Below are 22,115 nucleotides of genomic sequence, written 5' to 3' on the forward strand. Positions count from 1 at the left end.
ACAGACAGCCAACAAGCATATGAAAAAATGCTCAGCATCACTAATCATCAGAGAAATACCAATCAATCATCTCACACCATTAAGAATGGATATTGCAAAAAGTCAAAAAATAACAGATGCAGGTGAAGTTTAGGGAAAAGAAGATACTTGTATATTGGTGGAAGGTATGCAAATTTGTTCAGCCATTTCCAAGAAAGCAATTTGGAGATTTCTCAAAGAATTTAAAACAGGACCATCATTTGACCCAGAAATCCCTTTCATGGGTATATACCCAAGGGAATATAAGTCATTCTACCATAAAGACACATGCATATGTATATTCATTGTAGCACTATTCACAATAGCAAAGGCATAGAATCAACCAAGGTGCCCATCAACGGTGGGATGGATAAAGGAAATGTAGTACATATACACCATGGAATACTATGCAGTCATAAAAAATGAAACTATGTCCTTTGCCACAACCTGGATGGAACTGGATGCCATTATCCTAAGCGAATTAATACAGGAACAGAAAACCAAATACTACATGTTCTCACTTATAAATAGTAGCTAAACACTGAGCACATAGAACACAAATAAGGGAACAATAGATACCAGGGCCTACTTGAGGGTGGAGGTTGGAGGATGAGGAGGATGGAAAAACTACCTATCTGATGCTGTACTGAGGACCTGGTTGGTGAAATAATTTGTAAACCAAACTCCAGCAACATGCAATTTACCCATATAAGAAACCTGCACATGTATCATTGAAACTAAATTTGGAAGGGAAAAGTAAATAAGCAAAAAAAAAAAAAAAAAAAGGAATTGCCAACCATTTTGCTCATAACCTCTTTGTGGTACAAAGTAGTTTCAAATTGATCTTAGACCCTGACTCAAGGTAGAACAAAGATGAGGCTTTGATTCAAATTTCTAATTAATTAATTTGCATTTTTCAGTATGCTGAAAGGGCCCCATTGCCAATTTGCACAGGACAGCCTTCACCCTTGACCTTAACCTAACCTGATTAAACTCGGTTTTTTCCCAGGTATTTCTGGTTCATACCTGGGACAAAAGCAAGGAAAATAGTTCTCAGTTCTTCCTACTTTCTGTTCCTTTGCCTTTATATCCATAAGGTTTTTTGTTTGTTCTGTTTCGTTTTGTTTTGAGACAGAGTCTTGCTCTGTCACCAGGCTGGAGTGTAATGGCACAATTTCCACTTACTGCAGACTTTGCCTCCCTGATTCAAGCGATTCTCCTGACTCACCCTCCCAAGTAGCTGGGACTACAGGCGTGTGCCACCAAGCCCAGCTAATTTTTGTATTTTTAGTAGAGAAGTAGAGACGGGGTTTCACCATGTTGGGCAGGATGGTCTCGATCTCTTAACCTTGTGATCCGCCTGGCTCAGCCCCCCAAAGTGCTGGGATTACAGGTGTGAGCCACTGCGCCCAGCCTATCCATAAAGTTTTAATAACCTGTAGCTTTTTTATTAATTTAATAATTCACCTGGATACATATCATCCCCTTGGATTTAGTAGATAGCTCCCCTGAATATGGCTACATACACACACACACACACACACACACACACACACACACACACACACACACAAATAGTAATTTCTAAATAGTACCACTCAGAAATAAATGCTGCAGAAACTTTGATGAGAAGCTGAGCAATAGCTTTGGGTTGACCCTGGCCTCTGAGAATCTCTGGAAAGCAAGCAAGTGTGGGCAGATCGGTCCGAAAGTATGCTGAACTGGAGACGGTGAGGTGAGGAAACAGAGGTAAAATGGGCATATTAATCTTCTGAGAATCCAACTGAAGTAATATATTAAATTCTGATGTTTAATATATTAATTAATTAATATCACCAGGTCAGAAAGCTGGAAAAAAATAATTACAAAATATTTGGATTATGGCCTTCATTTTGACACCACCAACTAAAAAAGAGACCCCAAAAAATAAGAAAAGAAAAAACAAATATATGTTTATTTACTTTAAAAATGTACTATATGCTAATTCAGCCATACAAATTAACATAGCTATAGCCTTAAAACATGTACTTAATTAGCTTGTAGCTACCCTGGGAAGGAATGTTAAAATAAAATTTCAAAGCACCTTGTTGGCCACTTGTGTACCATGGCATGACAACATATACATATATTCATTATCAAGGTTGAAAATAAGAGAGATTAGTAATGTTTCTATCCAATCTTTCATATTATACAAATTCCTTGATTTAAATAATTTGTGGACAAAAACAAGAAATGGGGAAAGGATTCCCTATTTAATAAATGATGCTGGGAAAATTGGCTAGCCATAAGTAGAAAGCTGAAACTGGATCCTTTCCTTACTCCTTATATGAAAATTAATTCAAGATGGATTAGAGATTTAAGTGTTAGACCTAAAGCCACAAAAACCCTAGAAGAAAACCTAGGTAATACCATTCAGGACATAGGCATGGGCAAGGACTTCATGTCTAAAACACCAAAAGCAATGACAACAGAAGCCAAAATTGACAAATGGGATCTAATTAAACTAAAGAGCTTCTGCACAGCAAAAGAAAACATCATCAAAGTGAACAGGCAACCTACAGAATGGGAGAAAATTTTTGCAATCTACTCATCTGACAAAGGGCTAATATCCAGAACCTATAAAGAACTCAAACAAATTTACAAGGAAAAAACCAAACAACCCCATCAAAAAGTGGGCAAAGGATATAAACAGACACTTCTCAAAAGGAGACATTTATGCAGCCAACAGACACATGAAAAAATGCTCATCATCACTCGCCATCAGAGAAATGCAAATCAAAACCATAATGAGATACCATCTCACACCAGTTAGAATGGCAATCATTAAAAAGTCAGGAAACAACAGGTGCTGGAGAGGATATGGAGAAACAGGAATACTTTTACACTGTTGGTGGGACTTTAAACTAGTTCAACCATTGTGGAAAACAGTGTGGCGATTCCTCAAGGATCTAGAACTAGAAATACCATTCGATCCAGCCATCCCATTACTGGGGATATACCCAAAGGATTATAAGTCATGCTGCTATAAAGACACATGCACACGTATGTTTATTGTGGCACTATTCACAATAGCAAAGACTTGGAATCAACCCAAATGTCCATCAGTGACAGACTGGATTAAGAAAATGTGGCACATATACCCCATGGAATACTATGCAGCCATAAAAAAGGATGAGTTCGTGTCCTTTGTAGGGACATGGATACAGCTGGAAACCATCATTCTCAGCAAACTATCGCAAGAACAGAAAACCAAATACTGCATGTTCTCACTCATAGGTGGGAATTGAACAATGAGATCACTTGGACATAGGAAGGGGAACATCATACACTGGGTCCTGTTGTGGGGAGAGGGGAGGGGGGAGGGATAGCATTAGGAGATATACCTAATTTGTGACCTAGAAGTGTCAAAGTAATATTAAAGTCAATTAAAATCTTTACATAGCCACTTTTGATTAAGTTACTATTATTTTGCTCATCTAGAACAGGGTTCCCCAACCCCTAGGTCACTGCAGTACCAGTACAGGTCCATGGACTGTTAGGAACTGGGCTATACAGCAGGAAGTGAGCAGTAGGTGAGCATGCACTATCGCCTGAGCTCTGCCTCCTGTCAGATCAGTGAACACATTACATTCTCATAGGAGCACGAACCCTATTGTGAACTGCGCATGTGAGGGATCTAGGGTGTGCACTCGTATGAGAAGCTATTAGGTTGTGCACTCTTTATGAGAAATACTGCATTCCCCCTGCCCACCCTCATTGGTGGAAAATCGTCTTCCACAAAACCGATCCTGCTCCCTGATGCCAAAAACGTTGGGGACCACTAATCTAAAAGTATTAGCAACAGTGTTATTAGTTTCAAAGAATAAAATTGATTATGTTTTTAGGTAACAACAAAGTACTAATTCCATTAGTTTGTTAATTTATGTCTTTTCGGTCTAATTCTACCTCTATAATAATTCTACAGAGTAAACAGAATTGTTTCTCCCTCAAAACTACCAACTGGATGATTAAGAAAAGATTTCATTACCAGAGATAATTCTTAAATTGTGCCAAATTACTAAACAAATGCTCAGATTGAGACTATTTCAAAGGGAGAACTAAAGGCCCTATTAAAAATAAAGGTATCCTCATTAAACATGGAATTTTGCTGTGTTTTTTATACTTAAAAACATACAACTGACATTTGTAAAATGTCCAAATCTGTGCCAAGTGTTGTCCCGGGTGCTGCAGATGACTATGACAGGGCCTTTACCCTCTGGGCTCTCCCAGTTTCTGTCTGGTTCTGAGTCAGGGGGTTTATGGTTTAGCTTCTGCACTGAGTTTGCTGTTCAACTCAATTAAGTTACACATGCATTTATGAAATATATAATATAAAATATATATTCAGGCCCTAGAGAGAATGCAAAATAAGTAAGGCAAGGCATTCAGAAATCTGTCACTGAATTTTATTTAAATATTTTTTATTTTCTTTTTCAGACAGAATGGCATCCTGGCCTGGACATCACCATCATATATTAAAACTGCAACTGGAGACCAGAAACTTGGCTTGTATAGTCTTTAACCACAATCATCTAACAGATCTGCTGTGCACGGTGCACACTCACATCCCATTTAATATGTTCCTTACTATCGTCAGGAGGATCAAGAATCACGCATTCCCCCATTATCTCAGACCATCACTATTTCTTATAGTGATTTCTAATCCAGCATAAATTCTATGCAATTGTCAAATTGTACATCATAAATCACCATTTTGATGTTTGAAACCATGTGTATTTCCCCACTATATATAGTTTGAATTATTTAATCTATCCCTGTCATTCTGCTGGATACTCATCTTAGATGCTTTATGATTCAACTTGGATGACCTGTGCCCCACTTTCCTGTTGCCTGCACTAACCACCCCACTAACCTGTGCCTTTTGAAATGGAATAGTGGCTATTAGACAGAGGCAATGAAAAACCAGCCCCAGTTGGAAGTGTTCTTCCTCTCCTCTAACTCATTTTAGGAGTCTCATGATTTCTCTACTTTACCCCTACACCAATGCATGATTTCTTCTATGACTTCCAACAAGTTTCTCCTGTCAAATGTGCCATTACTCTGTATCTCCTGGTTACTTCTATATGAATCCTCCCTTCCCTGGCCCCAGAGTATAAATCCCTTGACAGAAAGCATCATGTTTCAGAATTCCTTATTACCTAGGGCCTACCAGTGCCTTAGGCATGGGCAATGCTCAATAAACAATTGGGAAATAGGCATAAAGAATAAGCTATCCACTGGGAAAGTTTCTGTCACTGAAGTCGATCTTTTTTTTTTTTTTTTTCATTTTTAAGGTGCACTTTTATTCAACTGGTCTAAAGTCAATGTACAGGTAAGCCCCGGCTGCCTCCACCCACTCCCAGGGAGAGCAAAAGCCTTCATACATCTCAAATTGGGGGACAAAAAAGGAGGGCCAAAAAGGCTGATCATTCAAAATAAAACAAAATACAAAAGTATTAAGGTGAAGATTTTAAAAATGTTGCAGTATATTATTTACACAAAAGCAATGCTACCACCTCCCCTTTGTGGACTTGGGAGAGGACTGGGCCATTCTCATTAGAGAGAAGTGAGGTGGCTTTTAGGAGGACAAGGGACTTCCTGTAACAATGCATCTCATGATATTTGGAATGGCTACTAAAAAAAGAACAATGTACAAAGTCCTTGGCCATATTGTAGAACTTTGGGGGATGCTCACTCTAACTGACCTTTTAAATTTGTTAATTGACTATAGTTGTTGAGTTCCACACAGGTCACCTGGGGAAATTACAAGACTCAGGTGACCACTGGGTTGTTGACAGTTTCACCTCCTCTGCCTTCTGGTGTGAGCTATGCGAACTGGACCTCAGGTTACAGAGAGCACCTCCCTAATGTGTCCTGCTGACTTAGGGGAGGTTTCTTTTCTGAACGCTGCAGGTAGAGGAACATATTAGGTACCAACCTCTGTTGCATAGTTTCATTAGATTATCTCTCTCTTAGGCCTCAGACAACCAAGAAAGAATTCACTTAATCTAATACACAGCAAGATATTTATTCCTCTATTTTATGTTGGTTTTCATTGTATTAAATCTTGAATTCAGCTTTTGTAATAGTATCCTTTTCAAATTTCCTATAGAGAGACATGTTGATCATTTTTGAAAATTCTATAAAATTTAGATGTTCGTTTTAGTCATAAGTTAGATTAACTTGAAAATTATGAAATATATTTCATTCTGTTTTTGAAAGAGGCTTAATATTATTTTATAAGTACAAATCTACAAGGCCATATGGTTCTTGTTAGTTTAACAGATGACCTGTTTTTCAATCTTGGTTTGAATGTCCTTTTGGAAGTGAAAAAATTTTATGACTATAAACATCAAATTGTGTCCCTATCTCAAACTTCCCATTAAGGTTCCAAGTATTTTAGTGTATAAAGTTTATACATTAATACTGTCAATACTTAAATTGCATGACTTCTTTTGTTTCTGTTGTGTTGTCTTTGATATACACAAATTATATTTAGTACTTCCAAGAAGATCAAATTTTTGTCTTGATATCACTACAAATCAATCCAGTGGCATCTAATTGGTGAATGAATCTCTGTAGCACCTATTAGTTTTCAAATCAATTAGATTGATCAATTAATTTAAATGTGTTTATAATTGCTAATTGTTATTAGTTTATATTACAGACTGCATATCAGTGACTCCCCTCCCAATATACACATCTTAAAATGTTAATTCTCAATGGAATAGTTTTAGGACATGGGGTCGTTGGAAGGTAATTAGGTTATGAGGGTGGGACCTCATGATGTGATTATTGTCCTATAAGAAAAGTAACAGAACTAACCAGCCTTCTCTATCTAGCATGTGAGGATACAAAAACATGGATATCTGTGAGTTAAGTAGAGCAGCCGTCCTCAACCTTTTTGGCACACAGGGACCAGTTTCATGGAAGACAATCTTTTCCACGGATGGAGAGGGGGATGCATTAGATTCTTGTAAAGATCATACAACCTAGATCCCTTGTATGCACAGTTTACGATAGGATTTGCACTCCTATGAGAATTTAATGCCACTGCTAATCTGACAGGAGGAAGAGCTCAGGTGGAAATGTGGAAATGTTGACTCCCCTGCCTGTCACCTCCTGCTGCGCAGCCCAGGTCCTTACAGGCCATGGACCAGACTGGTACTGATCCACAGCCCCAGTGGGTGGGGATCCCTGAAGTAGAGAGCCTTCCCCGAACCTGACCATGCTGGCACCCTGCTTGTTGACTTCTAGCCTCCAGAACTGTGGGAAACAAATGTTTGTTATTTAAGCTACCCAGTCTATGGTATTCTGTTACAGTAGCTCAAACTAAGATACTGATAACGAGAGTTAAAATCTGTGACAGTTGTGATGTTATGTTAAAGTTATATTATGTTAAAAATTGTTATGTTAAAAGATGATTAACAGGACAATTAATTAAACCGTGGTTTTAAACATTTTACTGTAACAAAATCCCCTTACTAATTATGGGTCCAGTGAAGTTAAAAAATATATCTGATAAAATCATGGAAACTTAGAACTGGAGGAAAATATAAAGCAGGGAAGGGAGAACAGGACATGCTGGGGTAAGAGTAACTTTAATTAAAGGGCTCCCCCTTTAAAGAAGAGAAAACGAAATGTCAGAATAGAAAATGACTTGTCCAATGTCAAAAATGATGCCAGAGTGAATCACCCTAGAACAGTGATTTCATACTGGCTGATACACAGAACTAGGAAATAGATAAAATAGAAATTGTTTAATGTAAAAAACTTACAGTTTAGTTACCTGGAATAGTTTTTCTTGGTGATTCAAAGTTGTATTTACTTATTAATGTGAACATAGATGATTCTACTGTAATCAGTTGTAACATCTCAGTTTTTGAACTTTGCCAATGGCAGATCAAAAAGGAAAGAGAAGGAAAATTGGGCTTCAATCAAATTCAGAAGGAATGAAAACCAAGGCGGATAACATAACTATTAGCTCATTTAATAAACACATGGTGACTTTTTTTGTGTGCTAGTTGCCATATGAGGCAAAAGCCAAACATGACACTTATTCCCAGTCTGACACATAATTTTAGGGCAAAAGAGAGATGCCAAAGATGGCATCTCTAGGAGAATAAGATTCTATTGCATAGCCATTTTCAAGGTTCTGAAGACTTTCTTTTATTTCTGTATCCAGTACCATGTTAGAGTTGGTCGCATTTATTGGATGTGTAAACACAAGGTGTGGTAAAATGACATAAAAACTTACTCTAAATCTCCCAGTGTATTTTAAATAAAGGGCCTTGCTAGACTTTGATCTCTGTGCCTCATACTAAGTGACACTTTGTCTGTCCTACATCTAGGGGTGAGCTCTGTTTCTGTGATTAGTTCTTCAGTTAAACTTAGAAGATAGACTTGATTTATAATGAACTTAACATCCTATCATTTAATGCTACAGAAAAATCTAATGATTTGGTATTTGATGTTCAATAGATAGTTTCTAACAAACCTTAGCTTTTAAAAAATAACTCTTTGCCCTTCCTCTTCTATTTTCATAAATATATGCATACATTTTTATTGACATAATTCACATATTTTCTAGAAAAACATATTAGACATTTATTACTATCTCAAAAAGAAATAAAAATTCTTAGTAAGAAGAGAGTTTGCATCTTACCAGTGGGGATCTAGTTTCTATTGTGTAATACAACCATCAACCAGGATCAGGGCAAGTAATGTGTTTTATGGTGTCTGGTTTGGTAAGTTTCTTTGTGGGAGTTAACAGTCACATCTCTTTCAGGATATAAACTCATTAAAGTCCAAGATTTTCCCGAAGCTCCTAAAGAGTTGTGAGCCTTCAATGTGTATTACTTATAACATCAGTGACTTAGTTATTTATGTGTGTGTATGGTGGGGGGTGTATTCAAAATTCTTTTGCAATCCTTTAATGTCTCCTAGTTAAGAGAGTCACTCATTCATTCACTAAACACTTTTGAGAGCTACTATGTATGACCTTGGAACTACTCTAAGTACTAAGAATTCAACAGTATATAAAATAGAAAAGGAAAAATCCCTGCCTTTCCTATTGGGAAGACAAATGAAAAATAAATGTAGTTTTTAAAAAGTGAAATATATAGCATGTTAAATGAGCAAAAAAAAGTCAATGAAAATAAACAAAGCAGTGAAGGAAGACAGGGAGCTTTGTTTTGTTTTGTTTTGTTTTGTTTTGGCAGAGAAGCAGAGGTTGTAATTTTAAATCAAGTGGCCAAAGAAGCTAACGGGAGAAAATAATATTTAGGTACACTCCTGAAGGAAGGGAGAGAGAAAACTATATAGATATTTGAGCAGAAAAGCTTTCCAATATGGGAAACAGCAAGTGTAAAGGCCTGCGGTGGGAACAATCCTGAGATGACTGAGGGAGTGGAGAGGAAGCTAGTGGAACGTAACGTTAGAGAAGTAATTAGAGGCCTGATTCTGACGGGGCTCCTTGGCCTTGGACCTAGAGGAATGGAAACCCTTAGACAATGCTGAAAAGACCTGACTTTGGTACACAGAAGTAGAGCAATCCTACTAGATATGTAATATCTACATAAAATTGTATATGTAATATTACTTATATATATCTAAAATTTAAGCTAGTAAAAGGAGTGGATTATCTGCCAGGTAATTGGAAACCTGCCTATGAGAGAGGTTAGAACTAAGGGACTAGAGATTCACAGACATGGGAATGAGTCTGGGAGAAGAATTCACAAAGAGAAAGAGTTTAAATCCTAGGGATCAGTGAATCCTAGGGATCAGTCCAATGTGGAATTTTTCAGCCAGGGAAGGAAATGGAGAAACAGGCATCAAGGATGTAAAACTTCAATTTGAAATGATTGATTGCATCGCCCTTCCCATCAGGCAGAGCGTGAATAACATGAATGATCCCACTGAAGCAGGGCTGGCAGCTGGGATTCTCACAGTGGGAATGAACGTTAGAAATGGCGTAAGTTCAAACAATAGCCCCAGTCCTGTGCTGCTGATAACTGGATATCTCTAGGGAAACCGACCAAAGAAAATAATAATCGTGGGGAAGTACATCCTAAGACACACCACCTAACACCAGCCCAGGACAAAGGCACCATAAAGATTCCCTGATCGAGGGTCTACCTCTACTTTCTCAGAGTAAACGTTAGAGTAACATGAACTATACATTTATGCTGTTTGAAGGTTTTGAAGCCACTTTATGTCTGATTATATCTGATTAAAGGTCGGAGTCGTTGGACCGGGCAGACGCATACTAGCAAATCACCATTAAGGTGAAATGTGTCCATGTCTGTCTGTCCTTCTCTGTCTGTATCATTTCTGGGGCCATGCAGATGTGGCTTTAACCAGAAGTCTTTGAGATATGCCTCTTTCTTAGGAAAGCTATGGCCTTTCTAACTGTCTGAGAGGGCTATGAAGGAGAGGAGGGGTGGGAGATTCACCCATGGGAGCCGAGCACCCAAAGCAAGAAAATCAGGGGCTCTGGGAAAGGAAGTGAGTCAAGACAGGTAAGAGAGAATTATGAGAGCAAGCACCTCCTGGATCTGGTTTACTAGAGAAGACAAGCTGCGAGGAGGCCACTAAACTTCTGCCCTGGCAGAGTTTGCTACAGGGAGGCAGCCCCAGAACTAGTGGTGATGCCAAGGGACTAGGCCAAGGGATGGACGGGCAGGCAGAGGTCCCTTACTCTTTCGATTTATCCGATCCGTGCGCCGAGTTGATACGATGCACCTCTTTCTTTTTAGTTTGTTTGGAGGCCATGGCAGAAGCCGATCTATGCAGGTCTGAGCTCTGAGCAAAGCGCCTGCGGGCGCGCTCAGGTTGAGCGTCTGCGTTGCCAGGAGACGGCGTCCGGCGTCCGGCGTCCAGCGTCCCTGAGAGCGGGGGCGGGTCCCTGGGGGCGGGCTCTGGGGCCTCTGGCTGCAGTGAGACGCAAGCGCCTAAACTCAAATCCCACATCCCAGTGGAGGATCTTGGAGTTGGTGTCTGGAGAGAAATCGAGGTTCTGGGGCGTGGGTTTGACATTAGGATTACTGCGCAGCCCTGATTAATTGGCGTTCTTTTCTGCAGGACCCACTCTGCCTGGCTTTGCCCTTAGGAACCATAGACATTTGTCGACTCTTGAATATTCAGCTGTTTGAAGGTGGATATTATCCTAGTACCACCCCAGGTATTCTCTTGGCTAACATAACAAGTTCCTTCAGTAATCACTAAGGCGACATTATAGACACGCTGAATTTGTTAATGGCTCGAAAACCTGGGGTCCAGAAATTAACACAGTGGGTATAAGGAAGGCAGAAAAAATGACACCTTGAGCCGCTGAAGGCTAGGTGATGATGATATCTGTAATAAAACCAATAAGGTGTCTTGTTGTTCAAATGAAAGAGTGAGCCCAAGTCATGGGCTCAAGTGGTCCTTTATAGACTTTCCTAGAAAAAGTCCAGGGGCCAGATGACACAGACAGAACCAAGTAAAATGAGACTTATTAGGGCACCGGCTTAAGGCTCAGTCATCAATGGTGGTATTTATTAGTTATCTTGCCTTGGGCTAGTTTTTCCCTTTAAGCCTCAGTTTACTCATAAATAGGAGATGCTAATACCTAACTCACAGTTCTGTTTTGAGGATAAGATGTAAAGTGTATAGCACACTATGAAAGCCCAGCAAATAGGAGCCACTCTTTCAGAGATGACAGACCACCTGGTTTCAAGGAGCAGCAGACAACGTAAATGAATGAAGTTTGGCCAGCTAAATACAGAGTAGTGGATACTATGCTTAACTAAGACGTGCTTAGACTGCAAGAGCTTGCAAATTCATCAAAACAAAACAAAATATTGTGTTGGTCCAATATAACCTCACTTCAGAGAGATCTGACACACAGCCCTTAGGCTTAGAACCCCTACTACTGGTTGGTGTCTTTCATGAGCCTAGAAATAGTTAAGTATCTTTAAATAAAAGAAATCCCCTCCACTCATGGGACTGGGCACATGCCCACAGTTCCACTTGTACAGGCAAGAGGCAGCTTCCTGCAAAGACAACCTTTCAACTTCTCTGACAAATGAATGCCCGGAGCTCTCCACTCAGCATAGCCTACAGTTTGTCAGACTATCCCAATCTTATTACTGCTGGATTACTATTGGGGGTTACCTAGATGACAGACAGCAGCTTCTTTGTATTTCTATATGTAAAATAAATAAATTCAAAGTCAGCAGTGTTAATGTTATGACTACAAGACTGCCCCGCAAACATCTCCTATACACTTAAAGACAATGAACACATCGTAAAGGTTCCACTTTGTTTATACCATAATTCAAACTTCCAGAGAACTCTCTTGAGTGAAAGTAGAGGAATAAATAGTGAGAAGAATTATTTACTACCAAATTTCATCACAGTAATCAAATTTATAGCTAGAAGCATATACAAAGACTCTTGGCTGAAAACAGCACAACTTTAAGCAGCCAACCCCACAGACAGGTGAGTTTCATCTTGAACAAGGACTATCCCTGCAGTCATTGTTAATGGCTGCTAGAAGCCAACACAATTAGGGAATATAAGCCTTATGGACAAATAACTCCAGGCCAAGAGAAGCAAAATGTCTTGCCAAAAGTTGCTGGGTTATTTATTGATGGAATTTGGACTAAACACATTAAAGTCAGGATTGCTATTTTAAGCCAAACAGATCACTACTCCACTTAGAGCTTACTTTTTAAACATCTATTAAATTAGGATAAAGTAAGGGGGTTGTCATCAGAATGGAATAAGATCATCATAAAAAATGTGATGAGTATAAGTTGCCTACTAATTCCTACTCCACTGTTCTTTCGCCTTTATTTTATTAAGAGTACAGCATGCATAAATGGAATTTCTCTTCTTTCTGGAGCTAAGATTCTGATCAGGCTATAATTATAAGAGCAAATCTGTTCCTCTGTATGATAGTTCTAGCCACAAAGCCTAACATGATGTTTATTGTGCCAATGCAGAAAGGACAATTGGTCCTACTGCTGTTTTTATTTTTCTTATATCTGTGGTCTTATAACTGTGGTCAATGTCAATTTGGAATAATAATAATAATAGCTGTGATTTATTGAGTACCTACTACATGCAAGGTTTAGGGAAGAGTGCTAGCTCCTTTAGAGATAAACTTGAATTTAAATCCTGACTCTTGTTGGGTAATTATGGGTAAGTTATTTAACTTCCATTTTCTTTATTTGTGAAAAGGGAAGAATAAAACCTCACATATGCTTGACACATCCCAAGCACTCAGAGAATTACAGCTAATGTTATTATTCCACACGTAAAGAACCGAAATGCAGAGAGGAAATGGGACTTGCCTGACATGGAGCAGGTGGTAGGTGGCAGAGGAAGATTGGCCACTCCATAGCCTGTCCTCTCTCCAATTCTCTGGACTAACTGTCCGTGCAGATGATTGCCCTGGGACTGAGTTTAGGGATTTCCAAACTCTTGCTATTTAGCAACTTTCAAAGACTGAGAAACAGGGCTTATATTTTATTTAAGCTACCCAGAGTAGGGTCTCTCTCTAATCTATACTTCCTTTTCGGGGAAGAGATATTTGGCTTCAGGCAGCAGTAGCGCCTGCTCCCTAGGGAAGTGGTTAGAGGTACCCACTTCCCTATATCAGCAGAAACAAAACAGGCAGGAGTCTCTCTGCTTGAGGATCTGCCTAAATAGGGAAGTGAGAATTGGCAACCACTTCTCCCTCCACCAATAGGAATCCTAGATGAAGGGAACTGGGTGGGAGGTGGCAGGGGTGGACTGAGTGGCAGCATTTCTGTTTCTTAAATCCATGACTCCAGGCATCTTCAGACACTTTATTCCACAGCCATAGGGAATTATATAGATGGTGCTGCTCAGCTACATCTTTGCAATTAGGTCAATTATAGAATTACTTGGAATTTAACCAGTCAAATGAGAAAGTATGCATTCTACATGTTCTGGGTAAGGTTGAATTTAACTGTCACTTCAAGTTCTGTTCTTTTCACGTTTCCATGGAAATTAACACCCTTCTCCTTTATTTCCTACAGAACTGAACTTTATTTGTTCATCTTTTCAAATTCCTATAATGAATTTTTTTATTAATATTTGCCTTGTTTTTATTAATATTTATGCCTTGTTTTTTATCCTTTACTAGACTGTAAGGTCACTCAAAGCAAAACTCTTCTTCCACTAAATTCATTCAAACTCCTGAAGCCCCTAAACCCTTAATAATAAGAGCTCACATTTGTTGATCACGTGCTATGTGCTTGACACTCTTTTAAGCTATTTTTCTGTATTAATTCACTTAATCCTTACAAACAACCTAGGAATTTGCTATTATAATCTCTCTTTTATAAATAGGAAAATAGGCAAAGAGTGGTTAAATTAAGTTAGTAAGTGGTCAGGCATGATTCAAACTCCTGACTCTAGACCATGCTCTTTATAACCACATTATTCTGCCTCTGAAACCTTCAGTGATCACAACCCTATGAAATATAAAACTCAGCCCATTTTATAGAGAAGGAAAATGAGCTTTAGAAAGGCAAAGCAACTTGCCCAAAGTCCAAAGCACAGGGGGAGTGGAGTCAGAATGCATAGGTGAGCACTTTGGTTTCAGAGTGAAGGCTCCTACACTCTGCTACACACCGCCTACTTCAAACAGAGTTCACAACATAGTTACTTCATATCATTGAAAATGGTATTAGAAATCACAACTGACATTCAGTTGTGTCCACTAATATTCAGTCTCTACACCTGTTAAGGAGAGGTTGGATCCTGCAGATATGAAACCTGCTGGCCCTGCCAGAAAGCCCCATTGTTCTGGACAAAATTGAATTTATGGTTTTAATGATCTGTGAAAGCAAATTCTGAACAGAGATTCTTTAAAAAATGGGGGATATGGAAATAAGTTTTAGTTGGAAAACAATTTCCATTTTGATAAGCTGCTTCAAGCAGCAGCAATGACTGACTGTAACTAAACGCTTCATCAGGATGCAAACAAACCTACTTTTGTACAACGCATTGCATATTGGTGCAGCAGATGGGTGGTTCTGTTTCCCCTTCTAGACAGAGGCACTCACCCTTTGCTGCGTACTTGCACTGATAGCTACCTGTGGCCCACGAGTTCTTGTAAGAAAAGGGATAGAAATGGGGCAAGTCTGAAAGGTGGTTCTCTCTCCAGAACTTCCCTTATGACCCATGAAGGCTGCTGTTACAACTGCATTGCAATTTAACTTCTCCTTCTCCCCAGTCCTGCTTCCCCTACAGATGTTATTGAGAACACTCACTAATAAACCTGATGCATGCAAATCTCAGAGTGCCAGAGTCTGTTTCCTTGGAACTAACTTGGAACAGTTAATAATAGGGATGATTCTAGGAAGCAGATTCTAAAACGGGATTTGGGAAGACTTCCACTTCCAAGCAAGATGAAGTAACAGGGAATTTACCTTCTTGCATGAAAATAACTAATAAACTAAAGAAAATGTATGAAGATATTGACTGTCAGACAATGAAAGAGAGTGATCCCTGGGAGATGGAAAGCAAAAAAAACTGAACCTTTTAATTGTCCCAACTTACTGCTAGGTGGTGGCACAGAGAGGGGGAACCTAGGTAGAGCCTGATGGTGACCCTGATTGGGAGAGACAGAGCTGAAGTCCAGGGAGGCTGGGCAGCCAGCATTCACAGAACGGAGTGCCAGAAAGTAGAAGTTACACAGAGCAGAGTATGGAGAGGACAGAACTGTGCAGAGAAGAGATCTTCAGAGAGGAGGGCTCAGTATTCATGACTGCTTATCTGTTCCTTCATGTGAGGAAATTCCCTGAGGCCAGGCGAAAAAAATACCTATAAAGTTTAGAAGGCATAACCTTCTTTGAGCCTTCAGTAGGTTGGGAATGGTGCCTATTACCATCTGCCTGATTGGAAAAAACTCATAATTCACAGGGTATGGACTAGAATACTAAGAGAGTTTTGCCCTTGAGAGTGAACAATTCATTCTAGATGAAACTCTCCTCTAGTCTCAACCAACACACCTGAAAAGCAGGATCTGAAAGTATCAAACTATTTCCAAATAACAGCATCACAGAAAAAAATCTTAAGAATGTTTTTAGGAATACAAAAATATTCAAGTAAACAAGAATTTTACCTTGTTTACTTACCAACAAGGTAAAATTCTCAATGATTAGTATCCAATAAAAATTAGCAGGTGCAGAAAGAATAAGAAAAATATGTCTCATTAAAAGAAAAATATCAATTAATTGAAAGTAACTCAGAAAAAATAAGAAAATTATTAGACAGGACAGTAAAACATTTATTATAACTGAACTCCATATGTTCAAGAAGCTAGAAGAAAGAATATGCTAAGTTCATTTTAGGAACTTTAAAAAATGTAAAGTACAACGTCTACATTGAAAATACACTGTGGCCGGGTGCGGTGGCTCACACCTGTAATCCCAGCACTTTGGGAAGCTGAGGCGGGTGGATCACCTGAGGTCAGGAGTTCGAGACCAGCCTAGCCAACATGGTGAAACCCTGTCTCTGCTTAAAAAAATAAAATAAATAAATAAATAAATAAAAAGAATAGCTGGGCATGGTTGCATGCACCTGTAATCCCAGCTACTCAGGAGGCTGAGGCAGGAGAATCACCTGGACCCAGAAGGTAGAGGTTGCAGTGAGCTGAGATCATGCCATCGCACTCCAGCTTGGGGGACAAAAGTAAGACTTCATCTCCAAAGAAAAAAAAAAAAAAAGAGAGAAAATAAACTGTATGGAACTAACAGCAGATTAGACATTGCAGAAAAACAGATTCTCCAGTTTGAAGACCATCAATAGCAATTGTCCAAAGTGAAATACAGAGAAAAAAGACTGTTGAACAAACAAATAGAGCGTTTGGATACTGCGGAACAACTTCAAATTGTCTAATAGAGATTAGTCGGAGTCCCTGAATGGTGAGGGCTGGGGTCAGGGATGTCACAATGAATGCAGAAAAAATTCTATGAAAAAATGATTGAAATTTTCCAAATTTTATAAAAACTATAAATCCACAGATCAAAGAAACTTAATAAACTTCAAGCAGAATAAACATGAGAAAACTACACCGGGGCATCACAACCAAATGGATTAAAACCACCGTTAAAGCGAACATTGTAAAATGGGTCAGCTTTGGAGCTGACCAACAGATCATAAGGAGTTCCTCATTAGTGCAGAATTGCAGTGCAACTGTTAAACTTTGACCTGTGGTAAATAACAACAAGATAATAATGGAAGAGAATGCACCAACAGGTACAATAACTCAGGCCTATGAGAGGTTTTGAGAAATAATTATAAGGATTAAGAAACTGGATGGCTGTTGCCACTCTAAAAATATGAGATATAGTTATAATAACTGATTTCTTGCTCTTGTCTATTAACTAACATCTATATCATTTCTGGGTCAGGTTCAGTTGAATTATCTTTCCTCCTAATGGGACATGTTTTCCTCATTTGCTCTATTTTTTATTAGCTACAAGACATGTGGCATTTTACCTTCTTGGGTGCTTGTACCATCTGTTATGGCTGTTAATTTTTCTTTATTTTCATGTAATTGTGTTTTATCTGGAGGTTTAGTTTATCTGGAGGTTAATTTTTTTTTGAAAAAACAACCAAAAATATTTATTCTGAATAGCAATAAAATTTTTTCTCAAACTGGTAAAGATTTTTTTTAAGTGATAATACTCACTGCTGTTAAAAGTGCAATAATTCTGACATTTTCATACAATGTGGGTGGGAGTGTAAATTGAGCCAGACTCTTTCAATTTTCTCAGTATATTCATATCTTTTGACCTAGAAATTCTGCTTCCAGGAATCTATCCTTCCTATTGCTGGACATCTCAGGGAGCCACTTCCCCATCATTATCCCATCATTCAGTCTGGAGGTTAATTTTATGCCTGGTGTATTTCTAAAAAGATGACTAAGATTTGGTTTTTATCCCCAAAGAACTCATAATCTTGTGAGTTATGAACCTGCAAGGAACTAGGACTGATATTTACAAAATGACACAATGAATTCTATAGAATAACTGTCAATCCTGATGAAGGACATCAAAGGGGTCATATAGCACATTATGACTGGAAAGAAATCTCTAGCTGAGATTAGACACGTGGGCATAAGCACAAGACAGATACATGAAGAGAGGATTGGAGTGACATTTCAGATCTGGATCATGAAGCAGTCCTGGGTGACTTGTGGCAGCAAGAAGTTCTAGATAGTGAAAGGTGATGTTTTGAGGGTTTCAGTACGAGAACGAGAGCAGATGAAAGAACACTAGACAAACTTCCCCATTTTCTCACTTATGCAATATGTCACCAAGTTAATTTAGAAGATTCTATTTAGGCAGTATATAGGTAGATTCTAATTGTAGCAGTGAGTTTACTGGCATTTAGACTTGAGTTTCATCTTAGCTCCATTATTTGTAAGGTGTATGACAATAGGCAAGCTATTTAGACTCTCTGACTTTGGTTTTACTCATCTAAACAATGGTTGTAGCAGGGCGCAGTGGCTCACGCCTGTAATCCCAGCACTTTGGGAGGCTGAGGCGGGCAGATCACGAGGTCAGGAGATCGAGACCATCCTGGTTAACATGGTGAAACCCCGTGTCTACTAAAAATACAAAAAAATTAGCTGGGTGTGGTGGCCGGCGCCTGTAGTCCCAGCTACTTGGGAGGCTGAGGTAGGAGAATGGCGTGAACCCAGGAGGTGGAGCTTGTAGTGAGCCGAGATGGTGCCACTGCACTCCAGCCTGGGCAACAGAGAGAGACTCTGTCTCAAAAAACAAAACAAACAAACAAAAAAATGGTTGTAAACTTCATTCCTCATCTGATTATTGTGACAATTGAGATGCATATTTTAAACAAAAATGAAACAACATAAGACAACATAATCATTCTTATATGAGACACCATTAGGTAGTCTGCATAAAGATTCAAAAATAGCTTGGCATAAACCGAAGCTGCAAAGAAGAGACTAACAGAATTTTGTGTTGAGATGATCTATAAAGATTTCAAGTAATTCCAAAAACTTTAAAAGGATAGAAAGTTCATTTGAAGTATAATTTTAAAACATGAGAATTAAAAGAAAAGATAGAGCTTCATGATTATCATAAGGTATACTAGTCTCCCCCAAAGAATCTTCACCTTATATAACTTGTGAAGGTTGTTAGAAGCCATTCTGTCTTTTAACTTAATTGCTAGTAATTCTTTACATTTATGAAGCTTATTCAATTTTCCACATATTTAAATCTCGTATCTTACACATACTATGTATACAAAAAGGTAGCATTTAAAAATATATTCTAGTGTTTAAAAATGCAGACAAAGTTAATCAGGAGCATGGAGTTGGAGAAAAGTTAGATTTATTATTATTATTATTATCATTATTATTATTATTATTATAATAAAAGCGTTGATTGGCCGAGCGCGGTGGCTCAAGCCTGTAATCCCAGCACTTTGGGAGGCCGAGGCGGGCGGATCATGAGGTCAGGAGATTGAAATCATCCTGGCTAACACAGTGAAACCCCGTCTCTAGTAAAAATACAAAAAATTAGCCGAGCGAGGTGGTGGGCGCCTGTAGACCCAGCTACTCGGGAGGCTGAGGCAGGAGAATGGAGTGAACCCGGGAGGCGGAGCTTGCAGTGAGCAGAGATCGCGCCACTGCACTCCAGCCTGGGTGACAGAGCGAGACTCTGTCTCAAAAAAACAAAAAAGCGTTGATTTTGGAAATATGAAAGTATAAGGGCAGGTATAAAAAAATCTCTAATACTAACTTCCAGAAATAATCACTGACAATATTTTGATGTTACAGAGGCTTCCCATTATACACACAATTATTTTATAAATTTAGATTATATTATTTGACTTTTTTCACTTAAATAAACTGTTGTTAACATTTACTAAGGTCATTTAATTGTTTTCTACAAAATAAAAATTTTAATATCTGTGTAGTAAGCCATCACATGGATGTAATTAGCCATTGCCCTCTTACTGGACTTTTATGTTATTCCTATATTTAACTGCTGTGAATGGAAATACAGTACAGGACAGATGAACAGGAATGGAGAAGTGGAGGCCTGGACTGGCTTTGCATGAGTCATTTCATCTTTTCAAGTTCTAGTTTCCTTACTGAGAAAATTGTCAGGTAAGCTGGGTATGGTGGCTCATGCCTGTAATTTCAGCACTTTGGGAGCTGAAGCAGGAGGATCACTTGAGCCCAAGAGGTGGAGGCTGCAGTGAGCTATGGTTGTGCCATGGCACTCCAGCCTGGGTGACAGAGCCAGGCCTTGTCTCAAAAAAGAAAAAAAAAAAAATAGAATTGTCAGATGAACTGGATGACATTCCAGATCCTCGTTAGTGCTAGTATAGACACCAGCACTTCCAGGATTAAGGGATACTTAATGAGGGTGAGGAACATCTTGAGTAGGGCATCACTATGGGAAACTGAACAATTAGAGGGTAGTGTAAATACATATGCACGGTGGGCTGCTTGCGGAATTAAAACAGCAAGAAGTGAGCAGTGGCAGAAGCCTGGGAAACGAAGTGGAAAGGAATCATAGTATCTCTGATTCTGCCAATCCTTTCCCCTCTAAAAAGGGGAACACTAAAAACGATTGACATCCAACCTTGTCATCCCTCTTGACATGAGGCATGTGTTGGTCACTCAGAGAATGATGCTTTCACATGTGATTAGGCGTTTTACACTGTTTGCATTTGAGCATATTTTCAACTTCATACCCAAGTTTAAAACATAGTTTTAAAATATGTATTAATTTAAAGGCAACACATTTAAGATAAGTTTGCTTTATCAAGGAGTCTGAAAAATGGAACTAAAGTTAAAGACCATAAGAGGAACAAGAGCATTGGATAACGAAAACTTCATCTAATAAACAGACTTACCCATTCTTTGGTTTAACACAAATTTGTTGAACATCTTCTCTGTTCAAAGTCCAATTCCAGGGTCTGGAAGGGTTTCAAACAGACGCCCTAGTCCTTGTGAACTTACATTCTAGTACAGGGAGAAAGATAATAAACACATAATAACTATGTTGTTATAGTATGTCAAAAGTGGGTAAATACTGGATAGGAAAGGGAAGTAGGGTAGAGAAAATAGGAAATGGAAAAACTGAGGAGGAAATTGCTATAATTGCATCAAGGGTATGGGAATGGCCACTCTGATAATGGGACATCTGAAGAGAGACTTGAAGTGTGTAAGAGAGCAAGCCACCCGTACCTCTGAAGGTAAGAGCATTCTGGGCAAGGCCAGTAGCCAGTGAAATTTTGAGATAGGAAGATACATGGTGTGTTCTGTGTCTTCATGAGAAGAACAAACAGAGCAAGAGGAAAAGTAGTAAAAGATGAATTTGGAGAGGCAGCAGGATGCAGATCCTATACCTCCCTATCAGGAACATGGCCTTTATTCTGAATCAGATGAAAGCAATTAGAGAATTTGGGGCAAAGAAGTGACATGATCTGACTTAGGCTTTAAAATGATCTTTCTGGATGATTTGTTGAAAATGGACATAGGTGGCTGCTCAGGATGAGAAGGGCAGAAGCTACAGAAAGCAAGTTAAAATGCTATTGTCGTAATTCAGAGAAATGCAATGTTGGCTGCGCTAGGGTAAAAGTATAGGAGAATAAGGACTGGTCTGATTCTTGGTATATTCGAAGGTATAGCTAATAGGATTTGCTGACAGATTGAATGTGAGGTATGAGATAAAATGAGATAAAAGAGGAGTCAGGGTGACAGCAAGGATTTTGGCCTGAGCAACTGAAAGTATGCAATTGCCATCCACTGAAATGAGAGGCTTTGAGAGCATAGGCTATGGCAGAAAATGAGTTTAGATTTCAACATTTTAGTTTTGAGATGCCTGTTAGTAACCCAAGCAGAGAGCTCATGAACATAGTTGGATATATGAGTCTGGAGTTCAGGGCATAGATCTGAGCTAGAGATGGAAATTTGGGTATTATCATTGTAAATTAAATTCCCTAAATAACTTTACCCATGCTATAAAATATATTTTTAATTTTAT

At 38.8% G+C, this 22,115-nt stretch overlaps 1 protein-coding gene across 1 annotated transcript in view; it reads right to left on the minus strand.

Moving 5' to 3' along the window:
• ADGB (androglobin) overlaps nt 1-10,901 on the minus strand; it is a 234,675-nt gene extending 223,774 nt beyond the window's left edge. The window contains exon 1 of the mRNA XM_025383011.1: nt 10,757-10,901. Within this exon, the coding sequence (XP_025238796.1) occupies nt 10,757-10,830 (74 nt within the window). The 5' untranslated portion in view covers nt 10,831-10,901. The remainder of the gene's footprint in view (nt 1-10,756) is intronic.
• Between the last annotated feature and the right edge of the window lie 11,214 nt (nt 10,902-22,115).

This window comes from Theropithecus gelada, chromosome 4 (genome assembly GCF_003255815.1).
Source record: "Theropithecus gelada isolate Dixy chromosome 4, Tgel_1.0, whole genome shotgun sequence".
Lineage (NCBI taxonomy): Eukaryota > Metazoa > Chordata > Mammalia > Primates > Cercopithecidae > Theropithecus > Theropithecus gelada.